The sequence below is a fragment of the Anguilla anguilla genome, chromosome 10 (assembly GCF_013347855.1).
Source record: "Anguilla anguilla isolate fAngAng1 chromosome 10, fAngAng1.pri, whole genome shotgun sequence".
Lineage (NCBI taxonomy): Eukaryota > Metazoa > Chordata > Actinopteri > Anguilliformes > Anguillidae > Anguilla > Anguilla anguilla.
The window spans coordinates 17206570-17231569 of NC_049210.1; the positions used below are offsets into that span (position 1 = coordinate 17206570).

Consider the following 25000-nt stretch of genomic DNA (forward strand, 5'->3'; position numbering starts at 1 on the left):
AGATAATATCCTGTTCAGGGGTCAGAGATCAGGGGTTTGATTTATCGTGGGGGTGGGTGCGTGTGTGTTCCTGTAGTGTGTGTTTGTGTCGTGTGTATGTGTGTGTCTGTTTGTGTTGTGGGTATGTGTGCATGTTTGTGTTGTTGGTATGTGTTTGTGTTTGAATTGTGGGTATGTGTTTGTGTGGTGGAGGTGGGGGGGGGGGGTGATGGGTTGCCTGCTGGAAGTCCAATAGCTGCTGTTGCTGCCCATCTCTACACACCCCACCCCCCGGCTCCCATCTCCTCTCCTCTCCTCTCTCCTCTCATCACCTCGTTCGTCACCGCCCGACGCATCCCTCCGTCGACGTCCATAAGCCGCACTTCAAAGCCGGGGCCCGGGACGGCGTTCCGGCCGTGCCCCCGCCGTCCCCCACCGTCCCCCCGCAGAGTAATGGGCTGAAATGGAGGTCTTAATCAGAATCACATTGGCCCCCTTCATCTCGGGGGGGGGGGTGTCATCCGTGTCTTCGGACAGGCCGTGCATCGCGGTTGTAAAACCTGCACGCACCAAAGGGCTTCCAGGAAGAGGAGGCGAGTCAGACTGCACCTCCCCCCCCCCACCCCTCTAAGGCCTGCTGGTTCTGGGAGGATCGGCTTGTTGTTCGGGGAGGGGGCTCTGCTGGAGGTCCGGGCTGCGGAGTCCGTCTGCAGCGAGGCCTTGCATCACCCTTCAGAAATGGAACATTTTTATGCGCGCTGTAATCTCTGCAGGGCTGCCAGAGCTCTCTGGGTTACGGTCCGCGTTCGTTTTATTGGTTGCAAATGAATAATCCGTACCGATAGGAAGAGTAAGGGAGTGTTTTTCTCCCCAGTAAGTGAGCCCGCGCGGTGCCGGCGCTGCGTTAAGACGATGTAAAAAGTGATTTACGCGCGTTTTTAAGATCTCCCCGTCCGCTATCGCATCCTGAGGAAAGCTGCCCCCTTTTCCGGGAGCTCTTGAGATCTGTCGGGCCTGTGGGTCGTTAGCCCTCGAGGGGCTTTCCCGTTAAACACTCGCGTCCACCTGCAGCACAGGTAGTGTGTGTGTGCATACGTGTCTGTTTCTGTGTGTGTGTGTGTGTGTGTGCATGAGTGTGTATGTGTTTGTGTGTTTGTGTCTGTGTGTGCACGTGTGTGGTTTGTGTTTGTGAGTGTGTGTGTCTGTGTGTGTGCGTGTGTGTATGTTTGTCTGTCTGTATCTGTGTGTGTGTGCGCGTGTGTGTGTCTGTGTGTGCACGTGTGTGTGTATGTGTGTGTGTGTGTGTGTGCGTGTGTGTGCTTGTGCATGTGTGCATGTGTGTCTGTGTGTGTGTATCTGTTCTTGTGTGTGTATGTTCGTCTGTCTGTGTGTGTGTGTGTGTGTATGTGTCTGTGTGTGTGTGTCTGTGTGTGTCTCTGTGTTGAGGGGGTAGAGTCAGTGTGCTCACTGAGATCAGGTGTTGAGGGGGAGGACTGGGCACGTGCCTGGTGGGAGGGGGAAGTGGACGGAGAGGTCAGAGATCAAGTCCATCTGTGCAGAATGACCTCCTCAGATGGAGAATCTCCAGAGCTTCATTATGAGAGCTCCTGGCCCTGGGCCTCCTCCTCCTCCTCCTCCTTCCTCCCCAACACTGCTTGGCCCGACCGCTCCTCCTCTTCCTTATCTTCCTGCGGAGGGAATCGGCCTTTGTGCCAGTTAAAGAAAGGAAGGAAGGATTTATTACGGGGATTAAAGAGAGGCTGTTAATTTCTCACAGTTAATGGCAGTTAATGACTCCCAGGCCTGGGGTCAGAGCAGTGCAGAGGGCTCTAGTGGCTGTGCTCTGGGGGAAGAGTACCCGGGGCACAGCTGTGTCGCCGTTTGGAGTATTGTTCTTGTGGAGGAGGTCTTTTCACAGAAAGTTTTGAAGGGTCCTCTGGAAGCAACTTGACTGACCCCTGGTGTGTCTGGGTTTCTCTCTCTCTCTCTCTCTCTTACTGTCTCTCTGCCCCTCTCTTACTCTCTCTCTGCAGAAAGTGAAAGGCATGGTTTTGGAGGACGTCGTGATGCTCAACGTGGACACCAACACGCTGGAGACGCCGTTTGATGATCTTCAAAGTCTTCCTAATGATGTGGTGAGTATTAGCCCCCCCCCCACCCTCCCCCCCCCTCTCTGCCACCATCAGCGCCCCCCCCCCCCCCCCCCCGGCCCCCCCTCCCACCACCAGCAGCTCCACGCTGGGCCTCGTGCGCGCGGGTTCCGACCCCGGCGTCCCTCCTCAGCCCGCCCAGGCGGGCTCTCACTCAGCGCGTAATGGCCAAAGTGCTCGGCCATTTTCCCGCCATTCTTGCCGGCCTCCCGGGCCCCCTCGGCTCTCCGGCGGGCACCAAATTGCGGGGCCTCTTTTCCCCCGGTGGCTGCCGTACTCGACAGTCAATGGCCCGCAACAGGCTCCCTTTAGAGTCCATTACCACTTTCATCTCGCTCAAATTGCGCTCCGCCGATCCCGCTGCCTTTTAGACTTTCTCTACTTTCCCTCAAAAGTCCCTCGTCTTTCGCCCCGCGGGAAACGGCGCGCGGTCGGCTCCTCCCGCTCCCGGCTCGAGCGGGAAGGTGTCGGGCCCCGGGCCCCGGGCCCCAGGCCCCGGGCCCCCGGGCAGCGCCGGCTGGAGGCCCCGAGACAGAGGGACCCGGCTTGTTTAGGTGCATGTGCCTGCCACCTGCTCCTCAAGTAGCCTCTTAATTTCCAGATCAAAGCCCCTGAAAAGGTGCTAAGTGTCTGAGCCCGAGCAGCCAGCACGCCCCTCCCTTTGATCAATACCGAAAAACACCAGCCTATTGTATAATGGAGAGCGGACAAAGGAGATGTCAAGCCTTCTTGTTTTTGTTGGGGGGAGGGGGGGAGGGGGGGGGTACAGAATGTTATTGGTGTATTTTTTATTTACTCGATTTTGTTAAACAAAATGGGGCTGTTCGGGAAACCGGCGCTCTCCCCATTGTTCCCGCTTTAACGGTGGAGCCGCGCGGGGCTCTTTGAAGTCGCCCAATGACGGCGGCCGGCGGCGGGCGGGCGGGCGGGCGGAGGGGAGCGGGCTGATTGGAGTGGATTGGCTCCCTTTGTGCCCGCTGAAAAGGTGCCCTGCGCTGGTGGGGACGGCGGCCCGCGGCTCTTAAACGCTACCTTTAATAAGGCGCTCCGTGCTCCTCCTGCCCGTTTGAAGTCTCATTATTTCTGTGTTCGACTGTCCGCGCCCACCTCCCCCCCCCACCCCCCCCCGGACGCGCAGGTAAGAGCGGAGCTCGACATTTGTCCTAGCGCATCTCGAGGGGCTCGACACGCCTCTTCCCTCGCGCCCGTGGAGGGCCGGCTTTTCTTCGGTAAATAATGGCGGGGGGGCTTCATGTCCATGGGAGGGGAAGGCTTTGTGGGAAGGTCGTTTTTTTCGGCGGCCTGGAGCAGAGTGGTCATTTCGCAGGCCTGGGCTGGGGTGTTGAGAAGGCCCAAGTACAGCTAGCTGCCCGACTGCATCTGCACAGTATCTACACTGTGTCTTCCACCAGCTCTGCTGTACGTTGGGAACTGGAAAGAGCAGGATACATCTGTAAACGTAGTAGGGTACTTGGAGCAGGATACATCTGTAAACGCAGTAGGGTACTTGGAGCAGGATACATCTGTAAACGTAGTAGGGTACTTGGAGCAGGATACATCTGTAAACGTAGTAGGGTACTTGGAGCAGGATACATCTGTAAACGTAGTAGGGTACTTGGAGCAGGGTACATCTGAAAGCACATTAGGGTACTTGGAGCAGGATACATCTGTAAACGTAGTAGGGTACTTGGAGCAGGGTACATCTGAAAGCGCAGTAGGGTACTTGGAGCAGGATACATCTGTAAACGTAGTAGGGTACTTGGAGCAGGGTACATCTGAAAGCACAGTAGGGTACTTGGAGCAGGATACATCTGTAAACGTAGTAGGGTACTTGGAGCAGGGTACATCTGAAAGCGCAGTAGGGTGCTTGTAGCAGGGTACATCTGAAAGCATAGTAGGGTACTTGGAGCAGGGTACATCTGAAAGCGTAGTAGGGTACTTGGAGCAGGGTACATCTGAAAGCACAGTAGGGTACTTGGAGCAGGGTACATCTGAAAGCACAGTAGGGTACTTGGAGCAGGATACATCTGTAAACGTAGTAGGGTACTTGGAGCAGGATACATCTGTAAACGCAGTAGGGTACTTGGAGCAGGATACATCTGTAAACGTAGTAGGGTACTTGGAGCAGGATACATCTGTAAACGTAGTAGGGTACTTGGAGCAGGATACATCTGTAAACGTAGTAGGGTACTTGGAGCAGGGTACATCTGAAAGCACATTAGGGTACTTGGAGCAGGATACATCTGTAAACGTAGTAGGGTACTTGGAGCAGGGTACATCTGAAAGCGCAGTAGGGTACTTGGAGCAGGATACATCTGTAAACGTAGTAGGGTACTTGGAGCAGGGTACATCTGAAAGCACAGTAGGGTACTTGGAGCAGGATACATCTGTAAACGTAGTAGGGTACTTGGAGCAGGGTACATCTGAAAGCGCAGTAGGGTGCTTGTAGCAGGGTACATCTGAAAGCATAGTAGGGTACTTGGAGCAGGGTACATCTGAAAGCGTAGTAGGGTACTTGGAGCAGGATACATCTGTAAATGTAGTAGGGTACTTGGAGCAGGGTACATCTGAAAGCATATTAGGGTACTTGGAGCAGGGTACATCTGAAAGCATATTAGGGTACTTGGAGCAGGGTTCATCTGAAAGCATAGTAGGGTACTTGGAGCAGGGTACATCTGAAAGCGTAGTAGGGTACTTGGAGCAGGGTACATCTGAAAGCACAGTAGGGTACTTGGAGCAGGATACAACTGAAAGCGTAGTAGGGTACTTGGAGCAGGGTACATCTGAAAGCATGGTAGGGTACTTGGAGCAGGGTACATCTGAAAATACAGTAGGGTACTTGGAGCAGGGTACATCTGAAAACATAGTAGGGTACTTGGAGCAGGGTTCATCTGAAAGCATAGTAGGGTACTTAGCATATCAAATAACATCAGTGGGGAATTAAGAAAAAACCAAAACAGTTACAAAAATATGATGCTATCCAGTTTTGAAGAAATCGACCGTGCCGTACAGTCCCGGAGTCATCGCTCGATTTGACGCTGGTCGCCTTTCAACCTCAAAACTAACCTGGAGAGACGCCGGCGGCCCGCAGGTCGAAACAGAGGCGTTTATATTCGTGCTTCTGCGCGAGGGCGTCTGGGTCCCGCCTCAGACCCCGTTCACAACCGGCCCGGCCGAGAACAGTCAGAGGCCTGTGTCACCAGACGTTTTATTGGCAACATGGAACCACTAACAGGACCCCGGGGTCGGGGTTTGCTTTGTCAACAGTCAGGTGTTGCGCTCCCTTTACGGGTCTGAGCGGTAATTAAAGCTGGGATCTCTGGATCACTGTATAACATCAGAAGCCACTTCACTCATAAAGGCCCCAAAGTCTCCGCACTCAGGAATGCCATAAAGCTTTAAGAGACTTCCTTCCTCTCATTATTCACTTTTCCTTCATTTTTATAATCTTGGATTTATTTGTTTTAATTTCTCTTATCCTCCCCCCTTCACATTCACGCACGTACGTGCTCCTTCTCCGGCCTGTATCAGTGAAAGCGTGAGCTATAAGGTGCAGTACAGTTCAGAGTCACACAAGGTTATGGAGACCAGAAGCACAGAGGAGCATAGAAGTCAATTTTTTGTGAGGTAGGAAGGGGGGGGGGGTAGTGTGGGTTGAAGTCTGCTCAAGAGCGGTGATTCCAAACTATCATTGGCTCAGCGGGGCGGAGGTGGGCAGCCATGTTTACCAGGGTCTTTTTCAGAACACGGACAACGTCCTATAATGTTAGTTCACAGCAGTGACAGAGGGCCTGTTCATTAGATGTGTACAGAGCATGTAGACCCGGGGTCTAAATGCGGAGGGGCATGGCTGGGGGGCTTGGGGGGGGTGGGGGGGGTTGGTGCAGGGGCATTGGTGTGCGAGAGCCACATATGGGACAGATAAAGAGGGTGTTTTCTGTGGAGAACTGCGATGTTGACACTTCAGAGGCCTCTGGGTGTAAAGTTGCCTGAGAGAAGATCTGTGCTCTCGCCCCCTTCCCTGAAGGCCCTTCACTTCCTGCGGGCCCCGTCAGAGAAACCGCCTTCCTTTACGCGCCTCCATCTTACGCTCCCCCCCCCCCCCCCCCCCCCCCGAACCCTAGGTCGCTTAATTCGCTCTGAATGTCCATACATGGGTTTCCCCTCACACACAATTCAGCCATCCTTCCATCCTTCCATCAAATGGACATCACATACATACAGGGTAAAGGCACTTTATATACTCAGGGCCTCATTTGCTAAGATCTTTAGCATATGCGAAACATTTTAGCACACTCAAAACTAATAACACGACCAACGATTGGTGCAAAACAAATACCATGCCCAATCATTGGTTATGTTATTGGTTTTGTGTGCGCTAAAAGGTTTTGCACATGCTAAATGTCTTAGCAAATCAGGCCCAAAGTTCATCTAGATTCAGAATGTCAAGCTCAGTTAAAAAGAAATAGCCTGAATCTTCATAACCCAAGTTGCTGTACATTGCTCTTACTTTACCACTTTGTGCATATTTTGCTGTAAATGAAAGAACAAAGGAACATTTAAATGCATACAATTTGTGTTGCGTTGATTTATTTGCCTCGATGCTCATATCAGTATGAAGTCGAGTTCTGGTCAGATGAGGGTTTTTTGTTGTTGTTCGTTTTTGTTGTTTTTGTTTGTTTATTTCACTAACAAGCTATGACAGATTGTAAAGTAAGAGACGGAGGGACACATAACCGGAAAAGGAGAAAGAGAGAGGGCATTATTTCAGTCCGTCTGCAGGCTCGATCACCACAGAAAGGCTAAAGATGTGTTATACGGGGTGTACTCGTGCAGAATAACGTTGTCGTTTGCTTTTCGTGCGTGCGCCGTTGTTGTGTAATGGCGGATTAGGGGTGGAGATGTGATTTGATGGTACGTGAGGGAGAGGAGATGAGAGAACCCTGTCTGTCAGGCGAGGGAGATGGGACAGGGAGGTCCGATGGGCACGGAGAGACGGATGGGGAAGAGTTAATGGGGAGGGGGGGGCGCAGGAGGGCACAGAGTCAGGGGCCACTGTGAGGGGTGGGGACACACGGGATGACAGCAGGCCACTGCGGCTAAGAGATGCAGGTCCGCCCCCCACAGCCCACACAGTCTCTGTCGGTCTCTCTCTCTTTCTCTCTATCTCTCTCTGTCTGTGTCTCTTTCTCTCTGTCCTTCTGTCTCTGTCTCAGTCCCAAATTCAGATTCACTTTATGGGCATGATGCATATGCATATTGCCAAAGCATGGAAAAGTACAACAAACGTAGAATAAGCATAAACTGAAAACAAATGTGCGTGTGTGTGTTAAGTAGCCCTGGCTTTTTTATTTCCAGGTGTTCTTTTTAAACGGGGAGCCTTTTGATAATGAAACTTGCCTTTTCTTACCTTTTCATGGTGCGCTGAACCTTGGACTGTGCAGTTGAAGTTTACATTCTTGCTTCTGCTGTCTTCGCTTTTTTACTTGTTTTGTTTTTTTCTTTCTCGGATGCTGATCTGTTGTGCTGGGGGCTCTGCTGTAACAAAACTGTAATAATCTCAAAGCTTTGGACCACCTGCTAATGCGAGTTCAGCACATACCCCTGTGAGTTCTTCAGTCTGGATAGCGCAGCTAAAGCACTATAAACAGGAGAGGAAGTGCAGCGTGCTTTCATCTGTGGCCTTACTGGAAAAGCAAAATTGAACATCTGGAGCTGGAAAACCTTAACCTCCTCATGTGAAGTGATAAAATACGATATCATCCTCAAGCCAGTTCAGTGCAGAATATTACTGTCTACCATCATCAGCTCCTCTCCATCACCCCCATTCACATCAGTGCCCCGTTTGCCTGTTTTAAGATGAAGAATATTTAATTTGTTTGTGTGCGTGCATGCGTGTGTGTGTGTGTGTGTGTGCGCGCTCTTGTAGGTGTCCGCTCTGAAGAACAGGCTGAAGAAGGTCTCCACCACCACCGGGGATGGCGTGGCTCGGGCCTTCCTCAAAGCACAGGCCGCGCTCTTCGGAAGCTACCGGAACGCACTGAAGATCGAGCCGGTGAGAGCGGGACGGACGGACGGACGGACAGACAGGGGCAGAGGAGATGGGGGGGGGGGGGAGGGTGGAGGGAGGAGGCATGTTTCCCAGTAAGAGGGAAAGGAGGAGTGGGCGAACACTCGCTCTCGTCTCCAGGTAAATTAGCAGGTAACAAGTAGGGGAGGATAAAGAAAAGAGCGTTGCGTCTGCTTAATGTGGAAGCGCGAGGGGTGAGCGCGAGCTCTGTACATTCCCGTATTTCCAGAGTAACAGACAAGCTGCTAATTATGCGGGTTTCTCCACCATATGTTGTCAGACTCTGATCCGTCCTGCGTCTGGCTCGTTGGATTCGTTTAAAAAAAAAAAAAAAAAAATCTCCTCTCCCGTCAATTTACATATTTTAAAGAGGGCAATATGAATAAAACAAATAAAGATGTCAATCACGGAGCAGAGAGCACCCTGGGAAGGCCGGGCTGGACAGAATGCGTATAATGGCATTAGAGATGTAGATCCGCGTGACCCCGGGGCTGGGCGGGGGGGGTCGGTGGAGGGGGGAGGCGGGAGGTGGGAGGTGGGTGGGGGGGGGGGGGGGGGGGGGGGGTGAGAAAGGCGTCATGTGGGGCAGCAGTCGACACCAAGAAGCCGCGGCGAGGGATTCGGGCGCCAACAATGCCCCAGCTGGGGCTCGCGCTGCATACGGAGCGGAGCTTTCACACCCGCAATCTGTCGCAGCTCCGCGGCTAGACCCCTGCCCTACTGTATGGAGCCGAGAGCACGGGCGATAGCCTGGCCACCCCCCTACCCCAATCCCCCCCCCGCCCCGCCCGCCCCGCCAGTTCAATTTTTTAAATTGCTATTGAACTTTCTACTATGGAAAACTAAGCAGTGCTTATTAAACTTGGCGTGTTGGCGATTAACATTTCGCCCCGTGCGAGGCCTTCGTCCCGCTGAAGCCTGTTTACCGGACCTGACAAGGGTCTAACCGGGGATGGTTATTATTTGTCCATTTTTAGCAAAAAAACTCTGTCGCACGTAAACTGATTGGTTCAGAACGCCCATCTATGCAGATTACACCGGCATGAATTCTTCTGGGATACACTGCCAGTAAAATTACCTGCATGAAAATAAAACACTGCAGTTTGTGTTGCTGTTTTAGCACAAATGAGGATTTACCTTTTGTTAACTGGAGTGACTGCGTTGGAACATTTCGCTAGGCTGTAAAACACTACTGCATAGCACAAATGAATGTTTGCTCTTTCTCAGTCTTGATTTATGGTATTTAATGTGCTTAACTCGGTACCATGGAAACAGAATTATGAGTGACAGACACTGGGCATTATGACCTAGAGACAATTATTGGGTGTTCGGACTCATTTTTCGTTTCGCTAGCCTTTTTGAGGTTAGTGTATTTCATGGAAACAACACTAAATTGTTATTGGTCGGGTCTCGAGTCAGGTTGGTTATGGGAGGAAGTTGTTTTACTGTGCTCTGGCTTGGGTCAGATGTGGTTGGGTCAGTCTGGGTCAGGTGTTACCGTCCGACCTGTGCAGGCCCTTAGCTCCTGCTATCGTGAAGCATCAAAGAACCGGGGGGAAGAATAGCATTCGAGGGGCTTGCTGCAACAAACACTTTAGGAATTAGTCATGGTTAATGGAAAAACAACCACAGTCATGGTGAGCCGTGTTTGCACTGGTGTGGAAATCCAGTCGTTCGTGTTTGAATTTTGCAGAATATTTGTGCCTAGTTCTGCATTAGTGAGCGAGGAGTTGGGAAAAATAGAGGATCATTTGTGAAATAGACATTAATGCTCTCCATTTCACCTTGTCATAAATGTCTTGCAACCAATTTAGCATGCCTTCATTTGCATACAAGCACAGTAATGACTAGTATCAAACCCTTCAGCAATGGGCTAGCCAGTGCCCCTTATGCCCCCCTCATTCACTCTTTCCTGTCACCTCTCTCCCTCTCACACTCTTCCCCTACTTTCCTGATAATCCCCTCCCTCCTCCGTTCCTCTTTCCCTCTTGCACATTCATTTCTGTCTCCGCTGATCCCTTTCTCTTTCTACGTGCCTCTGTAGCCTTCTCTCTCCCTCTCTCCTCCCCTTTCCCTCTCCCTTGTCTGTCTCTCACTTTCACCTTCTCTCCTTGATTTTTCTCTCCCTGTTTCTGTATAACCTCAGATTCAATCTCTCTTTTCCGTTCTCTCTCTGCCACTCTCTCTCCCTCTCTCTCTATCTCCCTCTGTGTGTGTGTCTCTCTCTCTCCCCCTCTCTCTCCCTCTCTCTGTCTCTCTCCCCCTCTCTCTCCCTCTCTCTCTCTCTCCCTCTCTCTCTCTCTCTCCCTGGCCTGTGAGGCTGGGTTCGGGGGAGAGCGGGCTGCCCGGCAGTGGAGAGGCTGTTCCCGGCTCTTCCTGGCTGTGGGCTGGGAGAGGAGCGTTCATGCGCGAATGGGCAGAGGGCTTGTGGTCATTATCTGACTGAAGTCTCAATGCTGCCTCTCCAATTAGTTTTGACCCAGAAGGAATCTGCGGTGCAGCGCGATGAGGGGATGGGGGGATAGGCATGCCTCTACCCCGCGTCTCTCAGTGCAGCTCTGGTACACATGAGCAAGCCCCGAGACACACACGCTCTCTCACACCTTCACACGCACTCACACACACACATACGCACACACACACACACACACACGCACACGCACACACACACACACACGCTCTCTCACACCTTCACACGCACACGCACGCACACACACACACATACGCACACACACGCGCGCGCACACGCACGCACACACACACACATACACACACGCACACACACATGCACACGCGCACACGCACACAAACGCACACACACACACGCACGCACACACACGCACGCTCTCTCGCACTTTCACACGCACACTCTCTCACACCTTCGCACGCACGCACACACACACACGCACACACACATGCACACACACACACACGCACAGGCACACACTCACACGTGTGTGCACAGACATACATCACACTCACACATGCTCTCTCTCTCTTGCCTTCACACACACACACACACACTCTCCCTCTTTCATTCACTTTCATACATACACAACACACACACATATACACATGCACGGGCATAGTCTCATACCTTCATACACGCAAACGCACATGCGCACACACACACACACAAGGTTACTCACATATGTAAAGACATACCCATGTCACGGAGAGGCGCTATATCCGTATAACAGTGGTTGCCTGCTGCAGCAGTGTCTCATGGCCTCTATTGAATGTGTATTTGAAGTTACTGCTTTCTGCTTTTAGTTAGCTTTTTTAGTTCGTTTTTTGTTAATAATTCTGTGTGTTGGAACTAAGGGCCGAGGGTTCCAATTTTCACTCTGCACATCCATACCAAAACAATGTATTTGAAGAAAAATGTCAATGCCGTAGAGCAACGCCAGTAGATTGAAGTAACGCACGTCTTTATAGGTCACTGTGCGGATGTACAGCTTTAACTAAAGTTGAGCCATATTCTGTGACCTTTTTACCTTGGGACATTATCTTTCTTTGCTGCGTGTTGGGTTTTTCTGAACTTCCTGTTTCGCTAAAGCAAGGCTTGATCCAATCTCACAGCGCACATCACCTAGTCTTAGCGTCTTTCCCTGTTTTTCCTTGGTGACATAAAATGAACGAAGCACTCCCAGCTCACTGGCCACTTGCCTAAAATAGCCTGGGATCCTGAATTCAGTCCACATTTTAACTTTTTATCTTCTGAACTCATCTTCTGAACTTTTTATCTTTATCCACGTAGTTTGGTGAAAAAAATGAGTAAAAAGGAAAATGAACACTTTCATTGAATTCAGGCCGATGTTTTTGTTTCAGTAAATGCAGAAGTACGATGTCTCTAGTGAGGTAGGGCATATCCCTGGACCCACCTACAGGGTTGCAGTTCTCGGGGTCTATGCTTTTCAACCCACCCCCCCACCCCCCCAATATTCAAACTAAAGCTATGCCCTTGCTAGGGAGTAAGAAACGTACAGTAATTAAAAATATTACGCAAAAATGCGCAGCTCAACTGCTGTCGACCTGTCCAAAGACAAAGATACCAAGACAACAAATCAGAAAACCAGACCGACCCGTCATTGCTGCTCTCGTCCGCGGGCGCGCGGATAGTCACCCCCGTTAGCGACCGCGCCAGGTTCCGTCGCGCCCCGCCCCTTTCGAAACAGCCCGCAGGTACGGACTGAGCGCGCTCAGGCCAGGTAATTAGGCCGCCTTCCCTCCGGCCCCCCCGGTCTGCGCGGTGGCCAGCGCGGGCTCCGCTCCGATTTGTAAGGTAATGATCTAATCTGGGGCCTTGTGGGACCGCGGCCATTTAGCGTTTGATGTCTGGCCAGGTGGTCCGGCTGCCGGTGATGGGAATTAAACAACTACAATATCACACCGGCCACCTCTGAATAATGAGGGGGCTTCGCATCGTAACGTGTCACTACAGAGTCCGTGCTGCGTCGCTTCGATACGCAAACAAACATATATATGTATATATATATATATATATATAATGTACACAAACATGTGCGCACACACATATAAAAGGCGCGTATTGGCTTCTCCGCGCAGGGGTCTGCGGTGTCCTTTTGGTAGCGTGCGGTAGCGTGCGGGAGCGGTCGGAGATACGCTCTGGGATAGCCGCGCGACGGCGCTTAATGAAGGCACGACGCGCGTCGCGCCGCGTTACGCTCGCTCTCCCCCGGCGTGCTCCAGCCAGGCGTGCGCTCCCCTACAGGACGTTCCCAAACTCCTCGCGGTTCGGGTCGGGAGCGCCTCGGTGTAATTCCGGACTTCTGGGGACGCCCGGGCCGGCTGTTTACCTCGTCTTTAGTTTACGCTCTTTGCTGTTTGTGAGTGTGTTTGCGTTTGGCTATGTTTGTTTGTTTGTTTGTTTGTTTGATGTTTATTTCTGTGTTTGTTTGCTTGTTGGTTTATTTGTGCATGTTATTTGTTTGTGTGTTTGTTTGTTTGTGTGTGTGTGTTGTATGCGGTTGTACTGGCATTTTACTGACTGTGTTGGGGTGCACAAGCATGCAATGCAATCACTGAGTACTACCACATGTCTGGTTTTTGCTTCCCGCAAACACTTTATTTGCAAAAAAGCTTTTTTCACATTTGTCTTCAAAAAAAAAAATCTGTTTATTACAAACGTGCAACTGAAACGAAACGAAATGCAGGGATTGGTTTTTAATTTAAGCGCGAGTGAGTCACAGTCTACCCCGTATTTTTCCCAAGGACGAGGAATGGGCTATCTAAAAAGAAGATAAAAATAGAAACGAATGACACAGAGATAACGCCCGGTTTTGACGTTTCCTGTGCTTCTCCGCGCAGCGTTCGTTTCCCCCGAGCGCTGTCTAACGGGGGTGACCCCCGACGCGGCGTCGGCGCGCGGGCGTCGTTAGCGGATAGCATTTGAATATTCAGATGGCCGTTTTAATTGAAGTGAACGAGTGTTCACACGCGAAGGGGCCGTCGGTGTTGGGGACGGCCCCGGGGCCTGGTCCCGCGGCCGGGGCCCGGGCATCTGAGCACGGGTCAGCGGGCGGGCGGGGCCCGAGACGCTGGCTGCAGATTGTTTTTAATGCGCTGTGGGGGGGGCGAGTGGGGCCGCGGTGGGGAGGGGGGTGGGGGTTGGGGGGGGGAATATTGCGCAGCGGGCGGGGAGAGCTCTGCTGATGCGAATTAGCGAACACTCCGAACCCGTCTCCGTAACCAAGGAGGCATGAAAACATGGCGTGTGGCGGGAGTGAAGTTGAGTAACTCGCAGCGAGGGGACTGCAGACTTCAGTTGGTGCTCAGTCGTGATTCAGAATTCGGAGAGTGGCTGTAGATATCTGTCATCAGTCCTCTGTGATATCAGGATTTAGGGAGTGGCTTGTCACTTGTCACTCCTCTGTGATATCAGGATTTAGGGAGTGGCTTGTCATTTGTCAGTCATTGGTGATATCAGTATTTAGGAAGTGGCTTGTCACTTGTCAGTTCTCAGTGATATTAGGATTTAGGGAGTGGCTTGTCACTTGTCACTCCTCTGTGATATCAGGATTTAGGGAGTGGCTTGTCACTTGTCACTCCTCTGTGATATCAGGATTTAGGGAGTGGCTTGTCATTTGTCAGTCGTTGGTGATATTAGGATTTAGGGAGTGGCTTGTCACTTGTCAGTCCTCAGTGATATCAGGATTTAGGGAGTGGCTTGATTGTCACTTGTCAGTCCTCAGTGATATCAGGATTTAGGGAGTGGCTTGATTGTCACTTGTCAGTCCTCAGTGATATCAGGATTTAGGGAGTGGGTGCAGATCAGTCCAGCACTCCCTGTCTTCTGTCACTGCCCTGCTTTATTTTTGTTTCTGCAGTGCACTTCTGATGGAAGACTGTGTTCTCTTTTTTCCTGGGGGGCGGGGGGGTCTGCTCACAGACTGGAGTGCTGTGCTATTCTTCAGTAAGTGACTGCAGGGTAGTTCCTGGTACAGTTAATCTATTTTTGGGAAGTTGGTTCTGGGTGTTGCTGGGTTTCCATGAATTTAGGAGATTTTGGAGATTATAGTTGGGGTCAGGGGGTCCTTTTTGAGAGTGGAGACTGGGGGTGGAGCGTGTGTCCTCACCCTTTGCCCCATGCCAGATCCAGGACGGGGTTCGTCAGGCCCTCGCCCTGCTGCGTTCCCCGCCCCCTCCCCCTCCCCCACCGCCGCCGCCATCGCCGCGACTCCGCTGCCATTAATTGGCCGTCAAAATATGCTGAATTAACGGATTAAGGACCTTGGGTTTGAACGCCGCGCGGGTAGACGGGGAGGTTTGCCGGCGCGGCCCGTCCCCGGCCCCTCCCCGCCCCGCTCCGCGCCGCGGCGCTGCGGATGCGCGTCCTGGACGTTTGAGCGGATTGCGTTTCATTAGCCTGATTTGAGCGGACAGCGCTAAGCTGCTGTCGGCCCCGCGCTGACAGCTAATTACAGGAATGAGCCTCGTACACTGATAGAGAACAATGCAGGAGGATGAGCTCCCATCTCGCCGGGGGGAGGAACCTCTGCGTGTGTGTATGTGTGTGAGTGCGTGTGTGTGTGTGCATGCGTGTGTGCATGCATGCGTGTGTGTGTGTGTGTGTGTGAGTGTGTGCGTGTGTGTGTGTGTGTATGTGTGTGTATGTGAGTGCGTGTGCGTGTGTGTGTGTGTGTGTGTGTGCGTGTGTGTGTGTGTGAGTGCGTGTGTGCATGCATGCGTGTGTGTGTGTGCGTGTGTGTGTGTGCTTGTGTGTGTATGTGTGTGTGTGTGTGTGTGTGTGTGTGTGTGTGTATGTGAGTACGTGTGTGTGTGCGTATGTGTGTGTTTGTGTGTGTGTTTGTGTGTGCTTGTCTGTCAGTGTGTGTGAGTGTGTGTGTGTGTGCTTGCGTGTGTGTGTGTGCATGCGTGTCTGGATGTGCATGTTTTATATCATGCATCCTATGTAAGCTTTACAAACGTTTTGCTATAATCTTTGTCTTTCAGGTTTTCCGTGCTCAAAATTCTCTACAATACAATGAAAAGGAATAGGGTTGGTGACGTGCGTGTGTTCTGTCTGTTTGAGAAGTGAGACGTGGTGAATTGAGCAGTCTGATGGACGCGGGCTCGTCTCCTGCTCTGCACGCTGTCCCTGAAGGTCCAGGGCCATCGGGCAGCGGTGGGGACGTGGGGGGGGGTGGGGGGGGCGATGGGGTGGGGCGGGGGTGGACTGCCTAGCGATCTGTCTGCCTTCATAACTCTTTCCATCTTTAAATAATCAACATTAGAGCCAGATTAAAAAAGCCGGCTCATTCATGTGAACACTTTCTTTCTCCCCCTCACGAGAAAATTAAATGGATTAGCGCAGACGTCAGTAAGCCCGGCCCTGCGTTATACTCGCTACATTTAAACGGCGTATCAGACGCAAACGATTGGCTTAGCGGAGATTCTGCTCGCCGCGCTCTTTTTGGCGTGGGCGCTTACACGCAGCCGAAAGTTTCCTCGTTCAGTTTGCTTCTCTCTTACCTGGAGAACGCACAACCAGGGATCGCGATCGGCTGAAGGCCACATCCGCTCCACGTGAAACGGTCCTTTTTCTGGTCGAATCTACCCTAGCGACGGCCTTACTGTACGTTCAATAGGCTACGCTTTGACCCGAGTCATAGACGCTGTTGTGAGGATGCTGGTGTAACAGGCCCATTTGAGACGTACGTGTTCATTGTAGTCCGCGTCCTGACTGTGAGGGTCGAGGGCATCGTCGTTACGGACGACGGTGCAGACGGACGCGTCGGCATTTAACCCGTCGCTCGAGCTACGCGTCTTCCGAGCTAGCGGTTTCCATCGCGTGTCATTAGCGCATCGGATAACGGCCTTTTTTTATTGTTCTTTTTAAGCTCCGCCCTCGGGCGTCTCTGCCCCGCCCAGCTGTGTCAGGGTAACTCGGTGGCGGCTACGTGCTAACGGAGAGGGAGAGGCGGAGGGGGGGGGGGGGGGGCTGGCCGGAGAGGGGCCGGCGGCGGGGGACGGCGGCGCGCGGGGTTTGTTAGCGGGATTTCTTCACGTTGGCGGGGTGGGGGGGGAACGGAGGCCGCGTTCGTCAGGCCGCTCCCCCCTGCCCAGCGCCTGACAGGTGAGCCGGAGAGTGGCTCCCCGGCTTCCTAATTGTCCCCCCCAGTCCTGTTTCCCTGGCGGGAGAGCGGACGGCTTGGCTCGGCCCCCGTCTCCCCTGCCACGCGGGGCCTGTCTCCGGAACCACCCCCCTCCACCCCCCCCCCCCACCTGCCGGCCCGACAGCCTGCCCCCGGAGCGGTGTCTGTGGCTTGGACAGTAATCAACACTGAGGGGCCCGTCTCCCAGCTCAGCCTCCCTGGCAGCTTATCAGGGCTCTGTACCTGCCTCTGAAAACTCTGTACACACACACACACACACTCACAGACTGTCAGTGCATACACAGACACAACTAACACACACACAAACACGCACAGCACATGCATGTATGCGTACACACACACGCACTCACAGACTGTCAGTGCGTACACAAACACACCTAACACACACACAGACACGCAAAGCACATGCATGCATACACACACACACATATACAAACACACTTTACACATACGCACACAAGCACACATAGCACATACATTCATACACACACGAACACACTTAGCTCACTCACACACAAACACACACGCACGTAGCACGCTCACACACACGCACACACAGAGCATTTCCTCTGGCCAGTCCCCATCTGTAACATCAGTATTGATTTTTGATCAGTCATCTGTAACCATGATTAGAGTAGTTCTCACATACCGTAGGACCTAAACCTGACTTTATCTAAATATTAAGGATTAAAAAAAAAAATATAATAATAATAATAATAACAATAATAATAACAATAACAATAATTCCAAAGATTCAAGAGTTTCAGAGACACAAACAAAGGAATGTGTGCAATTGTCAAGAGATTTCACAATTGAATTCCACAAAGGATTTGAATATGGAAATGAAGGAATCTCGACTATTTGTTGTTTTTTACCCTTTTCTTACAAGAAGGTATCGAGACGGTGAACGTGGATTTGTCTGACTGAAGTTTGTCTGTTTCTCTCATTAATTTGGCAGCCTGCCCTTCTCTGAGCTGATTACTACACTAAATAAATGTAAATATAACCACGCACTCCGCACTGCACGCAGTAGTGTACATACTGCGTACAACAGAAGAATCGGTTGTACAGAAACAGTATTACCTTGCTTCCGCTTCACACAAAAGGATAGGCTCGTTCCTTCAGAGCACTTGTGCGTATGAAAATAACATGTGGAAGTTGTTATTGAAAATGTATCTTATTAATATTAAGCACTTCCTTGCAGGAATTTGTCGATATTTCATGGTATGTTTTATACTTTGTTTTTTTTACTAAATTAAGAGGCAAGTGGGTTGAGATAACATAGCTGCTGTCGGAGTGTGGAGTGTTTGGAATGTAATGTGACGTGTGTGTGTGTATGTGTGTGTGTGTGTGTGTGTATGTGTGTGTGGGAGGGGAGTGGGAAGGGAGACGTGCCATTTCCTGGCACAGCCACCCCCCCCCCCCAACCCCCCTCCCCCACCCTGTGCCAGCTGCGATCAGCTGGTGCCGTTTCCTGGGGGCACGGCTCACCAGCCAGATGCCCGCCGAGCACAGCCGCCGCGATCGCGGCTCTGTTACCGTACCCGCTCCGCCAGCCCGTGCCCGGCTAGGGAGGGCCCCCAGCCACCGCACTCCAGAGCTTTAATTAAGCAGTCTGGAACGCTCGCGCTCGCACGTGCACGCACGCCCGCACACGCACGTGTGAGCACGCGGAGAGAGGCACGGGCGCGCACGGACGCCCGCGGATGTGCGTACGGCAACACGCGGAGAGCTGCGGACACACGCCCGTGTGTGGACTGACTGACTGACAGACAGACAGACAGACCCACACGCACAAACACACACCCGTGTGCAAGGATACTGAGACATGTGCACGCATTGTGGCGCACACAAATTTACACACGCAATACACAATACCTCACATACACAGGCATATTCAACCATGTGAGGATGCACGTATCAACAAACATAGACGTGTGCGAGAATATGTAGGTATAGAACAAGGGAGTAACAAACAGACGCACACACACACATGCAAAGAAGCCAGAGCTCAAATACATTCACTGAATGTCAACGCATCATATTTAATATATTAAAATGGACTCAAACTGACAGGTGGAATTTGTTTCTGGCCTCTTTGTGCATTCACACAGAAATGAGAATCCGGAGTGAGTGATTTGGGGAGAGATGGAGCTGCGTGTGGGGTGATTAGCGACAGACGACCAGGAGAGGCGGCTGTAGGTGGAAGTGTAGTCCTCTTATGGTGCCTTGCATCATTGCCTGCTTCTTCTCTCTTTCTCCCTCTCCCTCCTGCTCTGTCTGTCTCCCTCCCTCGCTCTCTGTCCCTCTCTCTCTCTCTCCCTCTCCCATCAGAGCTGTCTGGTTGTCCTGTTACTGGCACAACACTGCCATCCAGAGGCCTTTATCAGGAAGTGCCGTTGCTGGTTTATTACACTTCTCAGTGATTTTTTTTCTGCTTTTCATACATAGTTTTGTTTTAATATGTGTTCATAGTAGGTTCCTAGTTTTCGGGGCTGTGTAACCATAGCGATAAGAGGAAACAACCTGCACCCCGAGGGCTATGTTTCAAATCCCAGCTGGGCGACTGCTGGAACGTGCTTTGGTAGGACTCTTAACCTAAATTGATGTGGTAAAATATCTTGCCATATTCCGCACGTATAGAAGATAAAAACATATATAACCTAATGGAATTCTTTCTGGACGAGAATGTGCACTGAGAGAATTATAATATTCACCTTATTAGACTCTGCTCTTCTGGTTCTGAAGCTGAGATATTGACGGCCGTTGCAGTCTGTAACATACGTTTGCCGTTTTTATTGGAGCGGATTGCGCTTTAGTGGATGTCGGGACACGTGAGCGTGCGCGAGGGGTAGCGATTTTCGATAGGTCTCCCTCTCATCTCTGGATGGCCCGCGGCTCCCCATCCTGCCGCCCCTGCTCGCCTGGCCCTCTATCGACTGCTGTCACTGCCGGGCTCCCACAACGCACTGCTCAGGGAGGGCTCCGAGCAGGATTTTATTGGAGAAATGCTGGCGGATGCGGATGTGGATGCGCGCGTGTTTGTGTGTGTGTGTGTGCGTATGTTTTTGTGTGTGTATGTGTGTTTGTGTGTGTGTGTGTTTGTGTGTGCGTGTGTTTGTGTGTGTGTGTGTGTGTTTGTTTGTGTGTGCATATGTTTTTGTGTGTGTATGTGTGTTTGTGTGTTTGTGTGTGTGTGTGTTTGTTTGTGTGTGTGTATGTGTGTTTGTGTGTATGTGTGTATGTGTGTTTGTGTGTGTGTGTGTGTGTTTGTGTGTGTGTGTGTGTTTGTGTGTGCTCATTAGCCTCACTGCCTCAATGCATCATTATTCCTCCCTTAGTCTTAATGTCACATTCTCACTGACTCACTCTCACAGACTCACTCGTAATGTCACATTCTCACTGACTCACTCGCACTGACTCACTCGTAATGTCACATTCTCACTGACTCGCTCGTAATGTCACATTCTCACTGACTCACTCGCACTGACTCACTCGTAATGTCACATTCTCACTGACTCACTCGCACTGACTCACTCGTAATGTCACATTCTCACTGACTCACTCCCACAGACTCACTCATAATGTCACATTCTCACTGACTCACTCCCACAGACTCACTCATAATGTCACATTCTCACTGACTCACTCCCACAGACTCACTCATAATGTCACATTCTCACTGACTCACTCGCACTGACTCACTTGTAATGTCACAGTCTCACTGCCTCATTCCATCTCCAAGTGCCTTAATCTCTCCTTAATGGCATCATGTTCACTATCCCTCTCGCCATCACTGCTGCTGGCTGCAGAAACAGGGCTCAGAGGGAGAGGGGATGCAGGTGTACTGTAGTCCCGTTAGAGGCACTGCTCACGTGGGGACCTGTGTTGTGTGTAGCCTGTGTGTGGTGTATGCGGTGTGCGGTGTGTGGGAATAGAGGCTGAAATGCGTGGCGTGGGGACCTGTGTTGAGCGTAGCCTGTGTGTAGTGTATGCGGTGTGCGGTGTGTGGGAATAGAGGCTGAAATGCGTGGCGTGGGGACCTGTGTTGAGCGTAGCCTGTGTGTGGTGTATGCGGCGTGCGGTGTGTGGGAATAGAGGCTGAAATGCGTGGCGTGGGGACCTGTGTTGAGTGTAGCCTGTGTGCGTGGTGTGTGGTGTGCGGTGTGTGGGAAGAGGCGCTGAGATGCGTGGCGTGGGGGCCTGTGTTGAGTGTAGCCTGTGTGTGTGTGCGGTGTGTGGTGTGCGGTGTGTGGGAAGAGACGCTGAAATGCGTGGCGTGGGGACCTGTGTTGATTGTAGCCTGTGTGTGTGTGCGGTGTGCGGTGTGTGGGAAGAGGCGCTGAAATGCGTGGCGTGGGGACCGGCGGCGTCAGGTGCTCAGGTGCGCTGTGTTTATGAGCCCGCAGCCCCTGTGCCCAGGAGCCTGGTCAGCTGTTGTTCAGAGCGAGGGATTACACAGCTTAATCATTAGCCCAGATAAGCAGCAGCTGATGCCAGCCTCAACCCCCTTTACACCTAATTAGCCTCATTAATGAGCTCCCCTCGTCTCCGCAGAGAGAGCTGTCTCCCCGGGACCGCAGGTAAAAATACCTCACACAGGTACGCCCGCTCCTGCCTGCGATCGCTGCACCTGCGCTTCTGCCCGCACGCACGCGCACGGGGACGCCCTGACGAGCGCACGCATGCTCACGCTCACGCACACGCACACGCGACCACGTGAACGCGCGCATTCAAAACCTCTGACCTCGTGCACTCCCAGCGTGTAGTCCGTACGCTCACTCAGATTCTGGTTCCACACGCAGCTGGTCTTCATTCGCCTGTCGGTCCTCCAGCCGTACCGCACTGCGCCTAAGAGCGCGGTGATGAAACTGTGTGGTGATGTCGCGTCACTGAGAGACAGCGTCCCTGTGAATAGCGTTACTGTGAGCGGGATGGTCCCGGGGGGGAGGGGCGGAGGCACATGATGAGTTGCAGGTGGCGCGCCCCCCCCCCTCGGGGGTCGCTGGGTCGGATCCTTGCGTCCCCTCTCCCGGGGCCTGGGGGCCGGGGGCCGGGGGCCGGTGTAGGGGCTGGGGGGGGGGGGGGGGGGGGGCGGTGAAGGTTCGTCTGCCTCGGCTAAGTCTCTGGCCTCTCGCGCGGCTCTGCGGCGGGAAGAGGTCCCCGCCCGTCATTTGTCACAATCAGCGGCTCCTGGCTTCACGGAGGCCCAGGGTGGGCCGGGCGGGGCGGGGCCGAGCCGCACGCGCGCCGCAATCCACCCCCCCGTACCCCGCTTCTCACAAAATGGTGACGCGGCAAAGTTCCACTGAGAGCTCTGCTCCGTCTGCCGCCCGTGTGACCGTTTGCCCGGTCGCCGAACCACGGGGACCGGAGAAACAAATAAATAAGCAAATAAATAAATAAATAAATAAATAAAATAAAAGGAATAAATCAGCGGAATGGAGTCTCTGCAGCTTCATTGTTCATTCAGGGTAAAATGTGGAAAGGCATTAAGGCTGAGCCCAGCCTGATTTGCATGTTGCTAGTTCATCAGAAGCACCGCGTTTTTTTTTTTTAAGATTTAAGAGAGTCTGCTCATTCTGGTGTTTTTTTAAAAAAAAAGGCGGGAATCATCCGCTCCCTGTCTGGAGCCGGTCCCCGCTGCGCGCGCTGAAACCGCTCTGTGAGGTGGAAATGCAGATTGTGAACCCTAATCGGCGTCGCTCGCTTTGGCTCGGCGTCACGTTTCGGTTAATTTTTCCGGCTTTGAAGGCCGACGTCGTCTCTGTCTCTCCCCGTGAGAGCTTTCAGCTGCCCCGTGCGCGACATGGCCGATTCCCGCCGCGAGCGGACACAACTCTGGCGGTTAAGTGGACCTGGCGGTGCGTCTGACGTCGTGCGCGCGTAAACCGGGTGTCGTGTTAATTGGATAGCTCGGGGTGTGTCAGTGAGCGCGTGAGTGAGCGAGCTGGAGGTTGGAGGCCCTGGAGAAGCCCTGGGAGGACAGTGAGGCCAAGAAGGCCGAGCGCCCCGAGGTTGCGGACAGACGGCCCCGTCTGCTCAGTGTCACAGAGCGTTAGCGCGCCGCGCCCGCTCCCCTGCAGCTCCTCACCACGACAACCAGCGCAGCCTCCCGGCCAGCAGACGCAACCTTCCGGATCTTTCCCAAAGAGGGAGGGGAACAGAGTCGGTGTGTGCTTTTTTTTTTTGCCGGAGTGACCCTGCACTCTCTGCTTTCAGGAGGAGCCAATCACGTTCAGCGAGGAGACCTTCGTGTCGCATCGATCCAGCGGAATGCGGCAGTTCCTGCAGAGCGCCATCCAGCTGCAGCTCTTCAAGCAGGTAGGAAAGGGTTAATGCACATGTGCAGCAGGAGGAGCATGTGCAGCACTGAGACTGGTTAGGTATATGCAGGCACCAGACAAGTACAGCACTGTGGCTGTACTTGTGATCGTCCATTTTTCCTCTCCCTAGTTCATCGATGGGCGTTTGGAGCTCCTAAACTCCGGAGAGGGTTTCAGCGATGTCTTTGAAGAAGAGATCAACATGGGGGAGTACGCCGGTACGAGTTTGCAGGCTGGATAACACGCACGTTCTTATTTAAATCTCCTTTTTCCTCTCATGAAATCACACGTGCCTGCCTGCACACCTGGCTTGAATACAGAGCACGTGGACTTCATGTGTGTTAACCTGTCATGTGGTCTTCATGTGAACTAACCTATCGCGTGGTCTTCATATGAACTAACCTATCACGTGGTCTTCATATGAACTAACCTATCACGTGGTCTTCATGTGCGTTAACCTGTCATGTGGTCTTCATGTGAACTAACCTATCACGTGGTCTTCATATGAACTAACCTATCACGTGGTCTTCATATGAACTAACCTATCACGTGGTCTTCATGTGAACTAACCTATCACGTGGTCTTCATATGAACTAACCTATCACGTGGTCTTCATATGAACTAACCTATCACGTGGTCTTCATGTGAACTAACATATCACGTGGTCTTCATGTGAACTAACCTATCACGTGGTCTTTGGTTTTTCTCTCCAGGCAGTGACAAGACCTATCACCAGTGGCTGTCCACAGTTAAGGTTGGTACAACCGCTTTCCGTTTGTTAACTATGTTTTATTTGATACCGGGCTCTTATCATCGAATGTCTTTGATACCAGAGATTCACGTCGAGGCAGGCATAACTTGAAGGAAGAGCAATGATGCTGTAACAGCAGAAAAGATATTACCTAGAGGGGATAGCGGTGGAATCAATGAGATGTGATCAATCGGCGTTTGATTTTTGACTGAGAAATGTCCTAACGGAACAACTTGCAGTAAGATATCACATAACTGAATTTCTCTTGAGAGGATGAAATAATTCACGGAATAAAAAACCCTTGAATGTTAGCGTAGGTAAAAAAAAAAGTGAAACATTTCTTCTTGGTACCCCGTGGCAACCAAAGATTGACATTGAGAGCAAATCTACGAACCTAGAAGATAAATAAAACAATCTCTTGGAGATAGCCTCTTCATCTACAACTGCTGGATGGTTCAAAGCGCGTATCCTTTAAAATCATTTACCAAAGCTTGTGTCACTTGCAGAAAGGCAGCGGTGCCATATTTAACACGGTGAAGACGAAGGCCAACCCAGCCATGAAAACAGTCTACAAATTTGTAAGTGTGGGTCCTGCGTTCTTTTGTGTGTGTGAAATGTTTGATGTCTTCCGTTCATTATCCGTCTCCCATTTTCTGTTTTGATATTGTTTTAATGCCTCTGTTTTTGGCCCTCTCTTTTTTGGGAGTTATGTGAAATGCAGATGGGAGAGGTTGGTTGGTCACGCACCGATATGCCTGTGAAGTATACATGATGCCTTTTCAGTCTATTTTTGAGTATCGCAATGCAAAATATTTACACGTTGCCCATTTTGCTTGATATTATCAAATATTTACAGTTGTTTTTGTTTAATATTTAATTCAAAAATGTGAAGACGTACACTCTTTCTGTTGCACGGTAGGCAAAAGATCACGCGAGGATGGGGATAAAGGAAGTGAAGAACCGGTTAAAACAAAAGGTATCGTCTCATTTCTCCTCTTAAGTTATCCAGTGGGACGGAATGTTTGTGGAAGCTTTGACATAGTGCCCCAGCAGGGGGCACGCTTCTCTCTTGAAAATATAGACAG

At 51.8% G+C, this 25000-nt stretch overlaps 1 protein-coding gene across 1 annotated transcript in view; it reads left to right on the forward strand.

Moving 5' to 3' along the window:
- Positions 1–25000, forward strand: part of dennd1a (DENN/MADD domain containing 1A) — a 134757-nt gene that overhangs the window by 87771 nt on the left and 21986 nt on the right. The window contains exons 12-18 of the mRNA XM_035379310.1: positions 2013–2114; positions 8059–8184; positions 23061–23162; positions 23295–23382; positions 23878–23918; positions 24422–24493; positions 24835–24891. Coding sequence (XP_035235201.1) covers positions 2013–2114; positions 8059–8184; positions 23061–23162; positions 23295–23382; positions 23878–23918; positions 24422–24493; positions 24835–24891 — 588 coding nt within the window. The remainder of the gene's footprint in view (positions 1–2012; positions 2115–8058; positions 8185–23060; positions 23163–23294; positions 23383–23877; positions 23919–24421; positions 24494–24834; positions 24892–25000) is intronic.